General features: G+C 44.9%; 1 gene segment (V, D, J or C); it reads left to right on the top strand.

Moving 5' to 3' along the window:
- The first annotated feature begins 890 nt into the window (after positions 1–890).
- LOC129400096 (immunoglobulin heavy variable 1-69-like) lies at positions 891–1,331 on the top strand. The segment is given in 2 exon segments: positions 891–936; positions 1,015–1,331. Coding segments are annotated over 2 exon segments (363 nt in total).
- Positions 1,332–16,451: the final 15,120 nt, after the last annotated feature.

Below are 16,451 nucleotides of genomic sequence, written 5' to 3'. Positions count from 1 at the left end.
GAAGTCCCAGGATTCAATCCTGTATTAGAGAGATCAAGAGGTTCAAGCCCCTGAGAGCCCAGAGGATCTTACTGCTGGGTGGGAACCAGGCTGCAGGGGGCGCCAAGTCCCAAGAGCGCAGAGTTGCATTGTTGTCGTTGGTTCAGAGGTGAGAGGGGTTTCTCTTCAGAAACAGGAATACTATATGATGGAAATTGAATCATGAACAGTTTTGTATGGTTCGATCTCACAGTGATTCAATAAAAAGTAAAATAATAATAAAATTGTTTAAAATACAATTAAAATTGTTTAAATTTTGAGCTCTTGAAAAAACAAAATTAAACTAAGTATAGGATACAGACAGTTAAATTGTGCATACTTATCATTTTGGGAGGAACATTTGTTAATTGATAAGCAGTAAAACCTGTATGCAGGTGGTGTTTCTGGACTTCTTAATATCTCCAGTGGAAACCACTGGAGCATTAGGATGGTTTTGTAGTCTCACTATATTATCTCTTGGGGAGTTACTGAACCCCAGATATAACCTCAGAATCCAGGTGTGTCCAGATGTGTCCAGGCCATACAGATGTGGGGAGCCCTGATGGAAGGTTCTGAAAGGGCTTGGCCCTCCAGAGGGGGTGCTCTGTGTGCACAGAGTCCTGGACAGGGAAGGATCTCATCTCCTCAAACCTCTGAACATGGACCTCTTCCCTCCCCTTGAGGATGGACCCAGTGTTTCCACTAACCATTCTTGGGTTGGACCAGGCCTTCAGCTATGAATTCTACCTCCTCATGAATATGCAAATATCACGAGGGACACTGAGTTAAATACAGACGTGTCTGTGTCCTGACATCCTCACACAGCAGGCACACCCACACCTTCAGAAGCCACTGAGTGCACGGTCCCCATCATGGACTGGACCTGGAGAATTCTCTTCCTGGTGGCAGTGGCTGCAGGTATGTGTCCCCATTCCTTGGGCTGAGGGAACGGGGTCAGTCAAGTGGAGTCCACCCACTCCTGTCTGCTGTCCACAGGTGTGAACTCCCAGGTACAGCTGGTGCAGTCAGGGGCTGAGGTGGGAAAACCTGGGACATCAGTGAAGATCTCCTGCAAGGCGTCCGGATATACCTTTACCAGCTACGAAATTCACTGGGTGCGGCAGGCCCTGGGACAAGGACTAGAGTGGATGGGAGGGATAGACCCTAGCAACGGTGATACAGCCTACGCACCGAAGCTCCAGGGCAGACTCACACTCAGTGCAGACAAGTCCAAGGACACAGCCTACATGGAACTGAGCAGGCTGAGCACTGAGGACACGGCCATGTATTACTGTACAAGATACACAGTGTGACAACCACATCCTGATTGTGGCAGAAAACTGACGGGGAGGCAGCTGTGCCGGGTGAGGAGATGACAGGGACGCTAATCTTCTGTCTTCCTCCTCAGAGAGTCAGGGTCTGAGACACAGAATGGGGCTCACGGGGCAAGGCTTCATTTGAGGGAAAGGCTCAGGATCTCTCTGTTCTTTAGCAACAGCCAAGAGGCAGATGTTTCTATAGAACACCTGGAGTCACTCATATATTCTTGTTGGATTGTATGCTGGTGCTTTGCAGATGCTAGTGGAAGAACCACTTGGAAGTGGTATGTGCTGGGGGCTTTGCAGGTCCGTTGACTGTTTCCTCTAGCACAGTCATTCTCTCCTGTTTCCTATATGGCTGAGGTCCTGCAGTTTCAGTTATCACAGGAACTAACACATCTCAATGTGTCCTGGGACCATTGCAGTTTTGGGACCATAGCTCATGCTCCAGGAAAATACTTGATTATTCTACCTTTTGGGAAAAAAGAATGTTGTCTTTTGGGGAATTTAAATAGATCGAAATCATGCTGAACTTCTTTTCCACTTCTCAGCATCACACACGTGGCACTCGGCAGAACACGGGGACAGAGACACCAACTGTGATGGAGGAGTGACCCAGGTGCATCAGGGTCTGTGCCTGTCTACCCCTCATTTCCTGACCTCCTGTCTGTGATTTGGCCTGAAAAGACACAGAGATTCCTGGGACTAATGTGTACAACTAGAAAATGTCCCTGCATCTAAGTATGCACATATTCACCTGCTGTGGGCCAGCAGGAAATCCTTTTCTCTGAGATGGAATCCAGGTGTTGGGAGACCCCTTCTGAGAGGCTGTGAGCCCCACCCCGTGTGCGTATTTGCATCTCCATATCCCTGAACTGGAATCCAGCCACTAGACAAGTGGAGACGGTGACACTAGGATAGTGGCCACGGGCAGAAGTCCATGATCACGTGGGGTTCTGTAATGAGAGCATGTCCGTATCCTGTCCCAACAGTCACTGTGACATTCCTCTGTGAACATGATGCAGTAAACACTGCGTGCCTTTCAGTCTGTCCCTGCAACCCTGACCTTGGAAGTGTCCTGCCCATGCTGAGGAGATGCTTCACTCAGAGAGTGCAGAGACACCAGGGAGATGTGTGTGGAGGGGCTGGTCCCCGAGCAGCAGCAGCAGCCGGTTCCTGAGCAAGGTTCAGGGGACCCTGTTGGCAATGCCAGAACTCAGCGCTTCCAGTTGAGGGGAGATGGCATCTTAATTCACCCGCCGTAAAATTCCTAGGAAAAAATGCCATTTTGAGCCAGATTTGGAAATATTTTGACATGTGAAATGAATAACCAAATATTTTCACTGGTATCTGTTGGCAGAGAGGACAGACACCCAGGGAGAAATGCATGGGCACTTACCGTTACCAATGACCCTAGTTTTAGAACCTAGAGAAAAGAGTTTGACAAAACCCAAAAATTAAAAACTAGAGAATTGGTACTTGGAAAGATAAGTGCATCTCCCATTAGTGTCCATAGAGTGTCCATGAGACATGATAGAGGCCACGGGATGAGTGGTCACATGTGTGTTTGCCCACAGTCTTCCTGGACATCTGGGGGCAGCAGAAGATGTAGTATTAGTTTTATTTATTATGCTGCCACAAATCCCAAATTTTCCCTTTAAAATACCCCCAAATTACATTAGTAGTGGTGAATCAACAATTTATGAATCAGGGACTGAGCTCAGAGCCCTACAATGACACCCTTGGTTCCCTCCCCAAAGGGAACATTGTCCACCCACAGTACCACGGATGCTAAGACAACCCTCTTGGAATTCTGTTACAAATATGGGCACAAGTCTGCTCCAACAGAGGCCAAGGAAGATCAAGAAGGCAAAGGCCCTAACTGAAGGCCAGCTTTGAGAACATATGTGCCAACACAAATCTATGACAGGCAGAGGTACCTTCACAGGGAGTCTGTGAACTGTCCAGAAATGAAGCTTTCGTGATGGTTACTGATGCACTTTTCTTGTCTGTGCCCAAGAACAGACTCCTATGTGGGTCCCTGGGTATTAAGCTGCTGCTTACCACAGTGCAGTGACTCAGTCTACTCTCATTTCTTTCTCTGTACATGGTACCAGTCTCAGATGTCACCCGGGAATTTCCAAGTTCTCAAGGCAACAGCCACTGGCCTTGTCATCTTAAAGTTCTTACTTATTCCTGATCAAGGAATACGTTTCCATGGGTGATATGTTGTCAGTAACACAATGCTGGTCTGGAGCAACTGTATTACTGAGTTAAATTTCCATAACGACACACAGTGGAAACCCACCTCAGTAAGGGCAAGAGAGAGACAGGAACCCCAGTCATTGGCAGAGAGGAATGCTGAGCGCTGACTTCCATGAAAGGAATCTCTCTCATACTGATGCCAGGGACATCAGCTAGGACAGATTTCTGCAAAGTTGGGGAAATATTTCAAAATTATTGTTGTCCTGGTATACAGGTTTCATGTTGATGACAATGGACAATTCCACCTTAATTACTCCGATGACAATTTTGGTAATAATAAACAAAGTGATGGATCAAAGTTAAATTCTCCTCTGTGTGATATATCATATAAACTTACTTGTCAGAGATTATGATAGTTTTGTGTATAATCAGATAATGTATGGCCTTGATACCTACATTCAGGATTTTACAGGTTCAAAATCATATGGGAGATGACTGAGAAAATTTTACCATGCTAGTAGAAAAATTAGAAAACACAAGAACATTTTATGGATGAATTATTTGGTTTTTACTTTTATATTAAAACATCTGAAAGGAACTAACTATTCATGGATTCTTGATGACCTTCTTGTGGGTGTGCAAATTCTGTGTTAGATGCACAGTTTCCTCTGGGACAGCCATTGTCCAGGACCGTGAGTGAGGACTGGGCAGAAACGGTTTCCCGTGGAGGCCTGACTGGCACAAACCTTAGACTGTGTCTGGGCCTGACCTGGACTCGGTCCTGTCAGTGCACCATATTCGCATCCCGATTATTCTCCCTGGTCACAGTGACTGTGTGTCAGGGTTTGGACTAGCTGAGGCTCACTGAGGGACAGTTTATGGAACAGTGGGAGTTGTTCCCTGTTAGAGCACAATGGAGGCAGATGGAGGCAGTGTGGGGAGTGAGTGCAGCCCTACATGTCCCACAGAGTCCCCAGGAGGGGTCGCTCCAACTCAGGACTACACACGGGTTCAGCCCCAGGAGCAGCGAGGGAGATGATTTCCGGGTGCTGAGAGCAGAGGTGAGCTGTGGGATCCACAGAAAAATGAAGGTGGAGACAGTGACCTGGTGGCAACCCTTCAAGGAGCCTCCAGAAATCCAGATATCCCAAGGCAATTGGTCATGGAAATAACGGAAGGAGACTGAGCAGCAGGGGGCACTCACGTCCCCCACACAGGCTGCAGCCCAGCAGCAGGCACAGCGGGGTAAGTGGGTGTTACCTCAGGCCCTGGGTTTCCCTGATTCAATTAAAACAAATGAAATTATCCCAGGGAAAGACTTTGTGTGTGGCAGGCTGAGCTTTTCATAAATACCTGATATTATTAGGGAAATTAAACAACAACAACAAGATCACTGTATCATGTCATCCTGTTGTTTGTCAATTTACTCGAGTGGGCACCAGTAATGCCTCTATTACACTCAGCCCTGAGTTTTTAGCAGACTCTCCTTACTCCTCTTTCCCAATTATTGGAGGCTCTTTCAGGGTCAGGGGAATGAGACCTATCGTTACTGTATTTGGCATATCGAATATGCCATGTGTACCTTGCCAGGCTCTGCCTGTGCCTACGAGATACTCTCGGTAGCTTGCCAGGCTCTCTGAGAATCATGTATATATCTGTTACTGTATTTGGGATATGAATATGCCACGGAGAGCTTGCCAAGCTCTCCCATATGGGCAATAAAATCTTGGTTGCTTGCCAGGTTCTCCAAGAGGGAGAATTAGGCTATCAGGTGTAGTGTGGCCGCACCACAAAGCACCTCTGGGAGCTTGTTTTTATAGTCTCTGGGTGTCGGCCATTGATGGGATTACACACGCCGGAGTGGAGGGGGGCATTTTCTGGGTGTGGCTGTCTAGCTACTGGAAAATGGGGATTCTGGGTGGAAGAGGCCCAGTCCTGATCTGAGCAGCCTTGGAGATCTAGGCCCCAGATCCCGCACACCTGGGTTCCCCTGCCAGTTCCTTCATGCGTGAAGCTCATCCAAACATGTGGAGAGTGGCCTTGAGCATGGTTGTGGCTGGGTTCCAGAGGTCTTCAACAGTGTTACAATAAACAAGATAATGACAATAATTCAAAGACAATTTCTAACATGCTTGGGACTCTATAAACTTAGAGTTTGGTGATGAGATTAATTTATTGATTAAAATTATTGCTAATGTGGGTAAATCTAACTCTCAAACACGGGTCATGGAGGTATCCAACCTCTGAGTAAACCCTAGCTCAGGACTCGTGGTTTCTGTGCTCCTCAAGGTGTGTCACCTGTGGGGAGTGGTCTGTAGGAACTGTTCCTCCGGGTGGGAGCTCTGTCTACACAGAGTTCAGGGACAGGGTAGGGGTCACGCTCACAAATAAGTGCCATCATGGACCTGGACACTCCTCGCACGGTGAACACTGGACCCTGAGTCATCTGCCTGATCTCTCTCAGATTGGGACAGGTCTTCAGCTCTAAGTGATTCCTCCTCATGAATACCAAAATCAACCAAGATATACTGAGTTAATACGGACAAATGTGTTCCCTGAGAACAGGTTACAAAAAGTATATCCCTCCTACCTAACCCCAGAGAACCCTCCCACACAAACCTCCTACATGAACCCTCACTGAAGAAGGGGCCTATATAATTGTCTCCCACTGAAAATGGCTCTCAGTAAAGGTCTCCTCTCCTTGGATGAGGAGACCAGAGCCAGTCAGGGGAAGTCCATGCCCGTTTCCTCTCACGGGGCGGATCCCCAGGTACAGCTGGTGCCCTGTGGGCTTAGGGGTGATTTGGGGGCATCTGAGCAGGTCTTTGAGGCATACTGGTCCCCCTTTGCCAGCGTCTTTATGCACGGTGTGGACTAAGCCCAGACATGGTTTTGGAGGTACGGGACAGACCCGCCCTAATGACGGGGACCCCTGGTCAGCACAGGAGTGGCAGGGGAGCGTCCCCCTGACTGTGGACACGTCTCAGCACAGCCCACATGGCGCTGAGCATCTGGTGTCTCAGGACTGGCTGTGAGTCAAGGGACAGGCCAGGGGGACCTCCACATGCGCTAGACATCTGAGCAAGAGACCAGGACAGTGACCGCCTGACCACACCAAGGACAGCCCTGTTGGGTCGGAGGAATGCGGGGTCGAGGTGACAGTTAAGGAGAAGGAACCGGATCGTCAGGGGCTCGCGGGGAGCACCTGAGGGATGGGCCTGATCAGATGCGGATTCGGGTTCTGCAGTGGTGGGGTGAGAGGTGGCACCACAGGCAGCGCTGCTCATGTGGCCCCGTGGTCCAGCGTGGACACAGGGAGCCCCAGGACAGGTCCGAGGGGCCACTGGCTCCCGCTGACATGGTCAGTGTCTGCGCCTCACTCGGGCTGTCCAGGAACGCTGGACCCAGAGTGGATTGACTGGAAGGAGACGAAAGAGCTTGTGGGGGCGGGGCTGCTCCCGACCTTTGCCCACTGACCTGGAAACAGCTCCTGAGGGACTGCAGCAGGGAGCGGTGGTTCCAGAACCTTCCAGTGCTCCTGCACCATGTACCAGCTGCTCTCCCCCATCTACCCTTCCTCTCTTACATCTCTCTCTCCCTCTCTCTCTTCCTCTCCCTCTCCTTCTCAGTCTCTCTTCCTCTCTCTCCCCCACTCTCCCTCTTTCTCTCTCTCCATCTCCCTCTCTCTCCCTCTCTCTCTCTCTCTCTCTCTGTGTCTCTCTCACCCCCTCTCTCCATCCCTGTCTCTGTCTCTCTCACTTTCTCTCCCTCTTTCTCTTTCTGTCTCTTTCCCTCTCACTGCTTATGATTATCTGTACGTCTCTCTCTGTGTATCCTTCCCTCACTCATCTCTCTTGGCCAGCGGATATTCCCTGATGGAACGAGGTGTGGGTGCTGCGCAATGGGACTCTTTGATGGCTGAGGCACCATCATCACCCCCCCCCGCCCCGTGCTTTCCTCCTTTTCCATGCCCCGTGTGATATCCTGGTTGTACTATGTTTTTTCTGCACCCCTCTATCTGCATGAAAAGCTTTGCTTTGCTCTGATTTTCCGGAAGGCACCAGAGCAGGGTCTGGGCCAGGAGCTCTTGTGACTGGCTGCCCTCAGGGGTCAGGCCCCTTGTTACTAGAACAAGGAGAAAGTGTCTCTGGGTCCAGGCAAATGTCTCCGTTTTTCAGTTACTGTCTCCCTCACTCAACTGGCCTCTCCCCAGATGGATGGGCTGAGCAAAATCGGCACTCCCAGTATAGACAGGAAGAGAGATGTGGGGTGCAGGGAACGGGGCAGGGCTGAAGGCTCTTGGCTTCTTTGTGGTCACAGCGTGCCCTGGGAATTGTTTGGAGACTCATCCTACTGCTCCCCAAACAGCTCCTTTTTGTGAGGGGGCAGAGATGAATGAGGGTACAAACCCAGGGTCTCATCATGCCTCTTCTGTCTGTTCCTGCACATGTGGGGCTTTCATGTCTGCCAGGATGGTTAGTTTTATGGTCACATTGTAGCTCAGAGGTAGGGCTCTTGTTGGCGTCAGTGAGTGAGTGTTCTCCATGGCTGTGTCCGTCCTGCTAGGGGACAGGAGGCTTGGCTCAGCTTCTGAGTTGACCCATGAGTGAAAAACTGGTTAACATTCTAGGGTATCCCAGGACTGAGAGTCTGGGCCCTAGCAGGGAGCTGAACCCTTGGGCAACATTAGGGGGCTAGGGTGTGGGGCAGGGTGCATGACCCCCTTTCCAGCCGGCCCCTCAGCTTCCTCCTGCGTTCTCTGTCACGGAGTGTCAGCAATGTTCAGAACTGTCCCTCTTCCTCCACCTGTCAGAAATATATGTGTAACACCATTACTGAAGAAGACATGTATTGTGTGGTCACTTCACCCGATGCTTTCAGATGGTTTACTTACATCTCCAATGTGGACAGATAAGAACACACAAATATTTCTACACTCTGGGCAACCAGGCTGATATGACAAACAGAAACGGCATTAATAAACATTTCAGTAGATGAAATGAAAAACTCAATTGTGTCCTCAACATTAGTGTAAAAACAGCAGAAAACAGCATCAGTGAGCTTGAGAATAAGATACAGAAAACCTCAAGGCAACAACAAAAGTTGGAAAAAGATCTCAAAATACCTGAACAGCAAAACATAGATCAGATTTATCCTAGAGGAGCAACATACGGATCCTCAGAATCACAGAGGGACAGAGAGGCAACCCCAATGAGGTAGTAACAGTTCATCACGGCTGAAAAGTTCCCAGAGCTGGAGAACACAGGCACCCTGTTTTAAGAAGCATATAGGGTACCCTCTAAAAGGGACCCTAGCAAAAAAACTCTGAGTCATATTCTAATCAGAAGGATCAATACCATAAACAGAGATACAATACTGAAAACAGAAAGATCAAAGAACCAAATTACATACAAAGGAATATTCTCAGGTTAACAGCAGACCTATCATATGAATCCTCTGGTTCCTGGAAATATTGGTAGATATAGTTTAAAAACTTAGGGAACTGGAGCTTCACCAAGAATACTTTACCTAGTAGACTCTCATTCACATTTGAAAGAAAGATACAATAATTGATGGATAAACAACAGCTCAGAACTTCCTAGACTCAAAAACAATATTGAAGAAAAACTCAAGAAGTTTACTGTAAGGCAACACAAACACAATAATCCTCTGAGGAATGATGGGTCCAAGCCCCAAGATAATAATCTTTCTCAATGACAAGGTCTAAATACACCAATTAAGAGGCACAGGGTGGCAAATGGATTGAAAAATTGAATACAACATTCTATTGACTACAAGAAACACATTTGAGTAGTGGGAAAAAACACAGACTCAAAGTCAAATGCTGGAAAATAATTCTTCAAGAAAACTTCTTCAAAAAGACTCCATTGGGACTGACTCTCGGCCACGCCCTCCCATCCCCCGCTTCCCACCGAACGGGGTCCGCGACATCCTGCAGCTGCCCTGCCCCGTGTCCTGCGAGGTCCGCCTGGTTGTCTAACAAGAAGACACTGGGGGCGTGGCCTGTATCTTAGGGGGCGTGGTCTCAAAGTGGGCGTGGCCTCCTGTCGGAGCCGTGGCCGCCATTATTCTTTGTTACCTCAGCATAATAGTTACTGTCTATTTCTTTGAAAATCACTTTAGCCATCTCAAACACTCATGCAAAATATCCATTAGCTTAGTTTGACACTATAAAAGCTGTCAGTGAATAAGGGAAGTTTAGCATAAGCAGAGCCCCTCCTTTCCTCAGGAAGAGGGAAGAAGAATAGATAACTACAAAGTTCCAACTCTATACTTCCGTAACAATATGAAGAAGCAGCGAAAATCCCCTCCATGAAGAGAGGGAGAAGAAAAGATTCCAGAAACATCAACGGGGGCTACTCACATCTACGACCTCTCAGATAAACAATTCAGAGAGAGATCTGGATGAGAGTCGACCTCCAGATGGAACAGCAACCATGGAACAGACATCCAATAAATTAAGGGAAGAGATGAATGAAGCACTGGAACGGTCTACCAAGAAAATCCAGGAAGAAATGAGAGCAGAAATCTCAAACCTACGAACGGAAGTCACACAAATAAAGGAATCGGTAGACAAATTAAAAATCTCTCTAGATGCCCTCAACAGTAGAATGACTACAGCTGAAGACAGAATCAGCCCTGGAAGATGAGCTGCAGAAAGCTTATAGACAACAACAAATCATGGCCAAAGACCTCAAAATGGCTAGAGAGCGAATCAGAGCCCTGGGGGATGACTTCAAGAGGAACAAAATAAGAATCATTGGAGTACCAGAACCACAGGGAAGTAACCCCAATGAAAAAAACACAGTGAAAGACATCATTGCTAAGAAATTCCCAGAGCTGCAGAAGGCAGGCATCCAGATACAAGGAGTCCGAAGAGTACCAGAAAAAAGAGACCCGAATAAAAGGACTCCAAGGCATATCATATTCAAAATGACGGATGCTATGGATAGAGACACAATTCTGCAAGCAGCAAGGTCAAAGAAGGAAATCACATACAAAGGAGCACCCCTCAGATTTACAGCATACCTGTCAGAGGAAACCCTCCGAGCCCGAAGACAATGGTGGGACATAGTGAAAAAACTCAACGAAATGAATGCCTCACCAAGAATACTTTATCCGGCTAAACTCTCACTCAAACTCGAAGGAACCATACACTATTTCTCGGATAAACAACAGCTCAGGAACTTCATAGACTCAAAACCAAACTTGAAAGAAGGTCTAAAGGGGCTACTGTAAGACAAGGAGGAGCCCCATAAAAACAACAAATTCCACAGAAATATGACACAAAATCCTATCACAATAATCTCTCTCAATGTCAATGGCCTAAATGCACCCATCAAGAGACACAGAGTGGCAAAATGGATCCGGAAATTAAACCCAACATTCTGGTGCCTGCAAGAAACACACCTGAACAAACAGAGTAAACATAGACTCAAAGTCAAAGGATGGAAAACAATCCTCCAAGCAAACAACTCCCTTAAAAAAGCTGGAGTGGCCATCCTGGTATCCGACAACATAGACTTCGGGTTGAAAAAGATTAAAAGGGACAGCGAAGGTCATTTTCTATTTATCAAGGGATATGTACAACAGGAAGAAATCACACTCTTAAACGTATACTCTCCTAACGAACGACAGGCTAAATATTTAAAACAACTCCTAACAGACTTCAAAGAGGACATCACTTACAGCACAATTGTAGTTGGAGACTTCAATACGGCCTTATCGCCTCTAGATAGATCGACAAGAACAAAATTCAACAAGGAACACTGACTCTGAAAGAAGAAATTGAAGAGAGAGGCCTAATAGACCTATACAGGGCCTTACACCCCAAAAAGAAAGAATACACGTTCTTTTCCAGTGCACATGGAACATTTTCTAAAATAGACCATGTACTGGGCCCCAGAACATACCTCAATAGAATAGGAAAAATAGAAATTGTATCAACCATCTTTTCAGACCACGATGCGCTGAAGATAGAAGCTAACCACTCACTGACACGGAGAACCAAATCAAACACCTGGAAATTAAACAATTCAATGTTGAACAATGAGTGGGTCAGGAAGGAAATCAAGGAAGAAATCAAAACATACTTAGAAACAAATGAGAATGAAGACACGAGCTACCAAATCCTATGGGACGCAGCTAAAGCCATGTTAAGGGGAAAATTTATAGCTCTCCAAGCATTCCTCAGGAAGGAAGAAAGGGCCCACATAGATAGCTTGACTTCACGACTCAAGACCTTAGAAAAGGACCAGAAAAAGGAACCCAAACCAGACCGAAGGAAAGAAATAATAAAAATTAGAGCAGAAATTAATGACATGGAAACCAAAAAGACAATCCGAAAGATCAATGAAACAAAGAGCTGGTTCTTTGAAAAAATAAATAAGATTGATAAACCACTAACAAGACTCACAAAGAAAGAAAGAGAGAGAGCCCTAATAAATCGAATCAGAAATGAAAAGGGGGACATCATGACAGAAACCAGTGAGATACAAAAGATCATTAGAGACTACTTTGAAGGCCTATACGCCACAAAACAGGAGAACCTAAAAGAAATGGATGAATTCCTTGACTCATACAATCTCCCAAGACTGAACAAAGAAGACTTGGAATACCTGAATAGACCCATCAATGTCAAGGAAATTGAAACTGTAATCAAAAATCTCCCCAAAAACAAAAGCCCAGGCCCAGATGGTTTCACCGGTGAATTCTTCTAAACATTTCAAGAAGACCTGTTGCCAGTTCTCCTCAAACGTTTCCAGGAAATTGAAAAAAAAAAGGAACTCTCCCGAACAGTTTCTATGAAGCATACATCTCCCTAATACCAAAAGCAAACAAAGACACCACTAAGAAAGAAAATTACAGACCAATATCCCTGATGAACACCGATGCGAAGATTCTCAACAAAATATTAGCAAATAGGATCCAACAACTCATCAAAAAGATCATACATCATGACCAAGTGGGATTCATTCCGGGGATGCAAGGATGGTTTAACATTCGGAAATCAATCAACATAATCCATCATATCAACAAAAGTAAAGATAAAAACCATATGATCATATCAATAGATGCAGAGAAAGCGTTTGACAAGATCCAACATCCTTTCATGATGAAAACCCTCACCAAAATGGGGTTTGGAGGAACTTTCCTCAAGATAGTCGAAGCCATCTACCACAAGCCTATGGGAAGCATTATCCTCAACGGGGAAAAGCTAAGGGCTTTCCTCTAAGATCAGGCACAAGACAAGGATGCCCGCTCTCACCACTTCTCTTCAATATAGTACTGGAAGTACTTGCGATAGCTATTAGACAAGAAAAAGAGATTAAGGGCATCCAGATAGGAAAGGAAGAAATCAAACTCTATTTGCAGACGATATGATACTATATCTAGAGAAGCCTAAAGCCTCTACTAAGAAACTCTTAGAAACAATAGACTTATACAGTAACGTTGCAGGCTACAAAATCAATACCCAAAAATCCATGGCCTTCCTATACACAAACAATGAGGCGGAGGAAAGGGACATGAAAAAAGCAATCCCATTCACAATCGTGCCCCAGAAAATCAAGTACCTCGGAATCAGCTTAACTAAGGAAGTAAAAGACCTCTTCAAAGAAAACTATAAAACGCTACTCCATGGAATAAAAGAGGACATGAGGAAATGGAAACATATACCCTGCTCGTGGATAGGGAGAATCAATGTTGTCAAAATGGCAATACTCCCCAAAGCATTATACAGATTCAACGCGATCCCTATAAGTATACCCATGTCATTCTTCAAAGAATTGGATCGAGCAATCCTAAAATTCATATGGAACAACAAACACCCACGGATAGCTAAAACAATTCTTGGGACAAAGACGATGGGAGGCATCACCCTCCCCAACCTCAAACTTTACCACAAAGCAGTAACAATTAAAACAGCATGGTACTGGAACAAAGGCAGAGCCATAGACCAATGGAACAGGGTGGAATATCCCTACACACAACCCCAAATATATGATCATCTAATCTTTGATAAGGGAGCAAGAGATGTGAAGTGGAGCAAGGAAAGCCTCTTTAACAAATGGTGATGGCACAACTGGACAACCACATGCAAAAAAATGGGCTTAGACCTTGACCTGACACCATGCACAAAAGTCAGATCAAAATGGATTAAAGACCTCAACATTAGACCACAAACCATAAGGTACATTGAAGACAAGGTCGGCAAAACCCTCCACGATATTGACGATAAAGGTATCTTCAAAGGTGACACGGAACTAAGCAATCTAGTAAAAACAGAGATCAACAAATGGGACTACATTAAACTAAAAAGCTTCTGCACCACAAAAGATACAGTGACCAGAATACAAAGACTATCCACAGAATGGGAAAGGATATTTACATAATACCCATCAGATAAGGGGTTGATATCAAGGGTATATAAAGCACTGGTTGAACTCTACAAGAAGAAAACATCCAACCCCATCAAAAAATGGGGCGAAGAAATGAACAGAAACTTTACCAAGGAAGAAGTACTAATGGCCAAAAGGCCCATGAAAAAGTGCTCTACATCACTAATCATCAGAGAGATGCAGATCAAAACAACCACGAGATACCACCTCACACCACAGAGACTAGCACACATCCAAAAGAACAAAAGCAACCGCTGTTGGAGAGGATGTGTGGAGAAAGGGACCCTTCTACACTGCTGGTGGGAATGCCGACTGGTACAGCCCTTCTGGAAAACAATATGGACGGTTCTCAAAAAATTGGATATTGAGCTCCCATTTGACCCAGCAATACCACTGCTGGGAATATATCCCAGAGAGACAAAAAAGTATAATTGAAATGACATCTGCACATGTATGTTCATCGCAGCACTGTTTATAATAGCCAGAATCTGGAAAAAACCCGAATGCCCTAGAACGGATCACTGGTTGAGGAAACTTTGGTACATCTATACAAGGGAATACTATGCAGCTGTTAGAAAAAAGGAGGTCATGAATTTTGTATTTAAGTGGATCTGCATGAAAAGTTTCATGCTAAGTGAAATGAGTCAGAAAGAGAGAGACAGACATAGAAAGATTGCACTCATCTATGGCATATAGAATAACAGAGTGGGAGACTAACACCCAAGAATTGTAGAAATAAGTACCAGGAGGTTGACTCCATGTCTTGGAGGCTGACCTCACATTCTGGGGAAAGGGCAACTCAGAGAAGGGATCCCCAACTATAATGTAGTCGAAGGCCATGCGGGGGGAGGGAGTTGCGGGCTGAATAAGGGCTAGAGACTGAGCACAGTGGCCACTCAACACCTTTATTGCAAACCTCAACAGCTAATTAGAGAGAGATAACAGAAGGGAATGCCCTGCCACAGTGGCAGGGTGGAGTGGGGGGAGATGGGATTGGGGAGGGTGGGAGCGATGCTGGGTTTACTGGTGGTGGAGAATGGGCACTGGTGAAGGGATGGGTTCCCGAACTATGTATGAGGGAAGCATAAGCACAAAAGTGTATAAATCTGTAACTGTACCCTCACGGTGGTTCACTAATTAAAAATATATAATTATTTAAAAAAAATAAAAAATAAAAATAAAATCTCAGGGCTGGGACTAATGGAGACGTTACTGGTAAAAAAAAAACAACTTGACAATTGGTGAGTATTAGGGACACCTTTGGAAAAAAAAAAACAAAGCAATGTATTCAAAACGTATTCAACCATACATTTTAAAATCATGTGCATTTCCTCTGGTGGAAATTAGATTTTAATAAAATCTGTTTAAAATTGAAAAAAAATAGACTCCATTGGCCATATTAGTATCCACCAACATAGATTCCAGACTGAAAAATTTTACAAGAGGCAGTGAAGGTCATTTCTTAATAATCAAAGGATACATGCATCAGGAAGAAGTTACACTGCTAAATATATGCACGCAATTAAGGACTATTAAAATATTTAATTCCACTGCTATTAGACTTCTTGGAGGACATTGGTAGCAGCACAATACTAATTGGGGACTTAAACACTGTTTTGTCACACCTTCATAAATCAAAAACACTAAAATTCAGAAGGAGGAAATAAAAGAGAAGGGACTAGTATATATATGTAGGACTTTTTATTCCCCAAAAGCCAAATACATAATCTGTTCTAGTGCACATGGGACATGTTCTGAGATAGACAATGTGTGGGGACATAAAACACTTGCATAAAATTAGAGAATAGAAATTGTATCAATAATCTTTTGAGATCGAGATGCACTAAATATAGAAATGAATCACACACAGAAATGGATAATCAGGCAAAATAAAAACCCAGAAATTGAACAGCTCTCTACAAAATGAAAATTGGGCAGAGAGGAAATCAAAGGATTCCTGGAAACAAACATGAATGAATTCACGAGCTACCAGAACTTGTGGGACACAGCAAAAGCAGTATTTAAAGGACAGTTCATAGCTTTGGAAGCATACATAAATTAATTGACTTCAACGCTTAAGATCTTGGAAAGTGATCCAAAAAGGAGCACAGACAAGGAAAGATGATGGAATCATAAATCAGTAATCAATGAGCTGGAATCCAAAAAAAAAATAATTCAAAAGATCAATGAAACCAAGAGCCAGTACTTTGAAATAACAAACGAGATCAATAAATCACTAGCAAGATTCACAAACGAAGAGAGAGGGAACCCCAATAAAGCAAATCGGAAATGAAAGAGGGGACACCACAACAGAAGCCAACGAGATTCAAAGGATCATCAGAGATTCCTTCGAGAATGTTCCACAAAACAAGTGAACCTCGAAGAAATGGATAAATACCTGGATTCCTATAACTTCCCTAGGCTGAACTAAAAAGAGATTTGCAATACCTGAACAGACCTATCACTATTGAGGAAATTGAAATGGTAA

The sequence above is a fragment of the Sorex araneus genome, chromosome X (genome assembly GCF_027595985.1).
Source record: "Sorex araneus isolate mSorAra2 chromosome X, mSorAra2.pri, whole genome shotgun sequence".
Lineage (NCBI taxonomy): Eukaryota > Metazoa > Chordata > Mammalia > Eulipotyphla > Soricidae > Sorex > Sorex araneus.
Note: the sequence above shows the minus strand (reverse complement) of the source record. Positions and strands in the feature narration are given on the sequence as shown.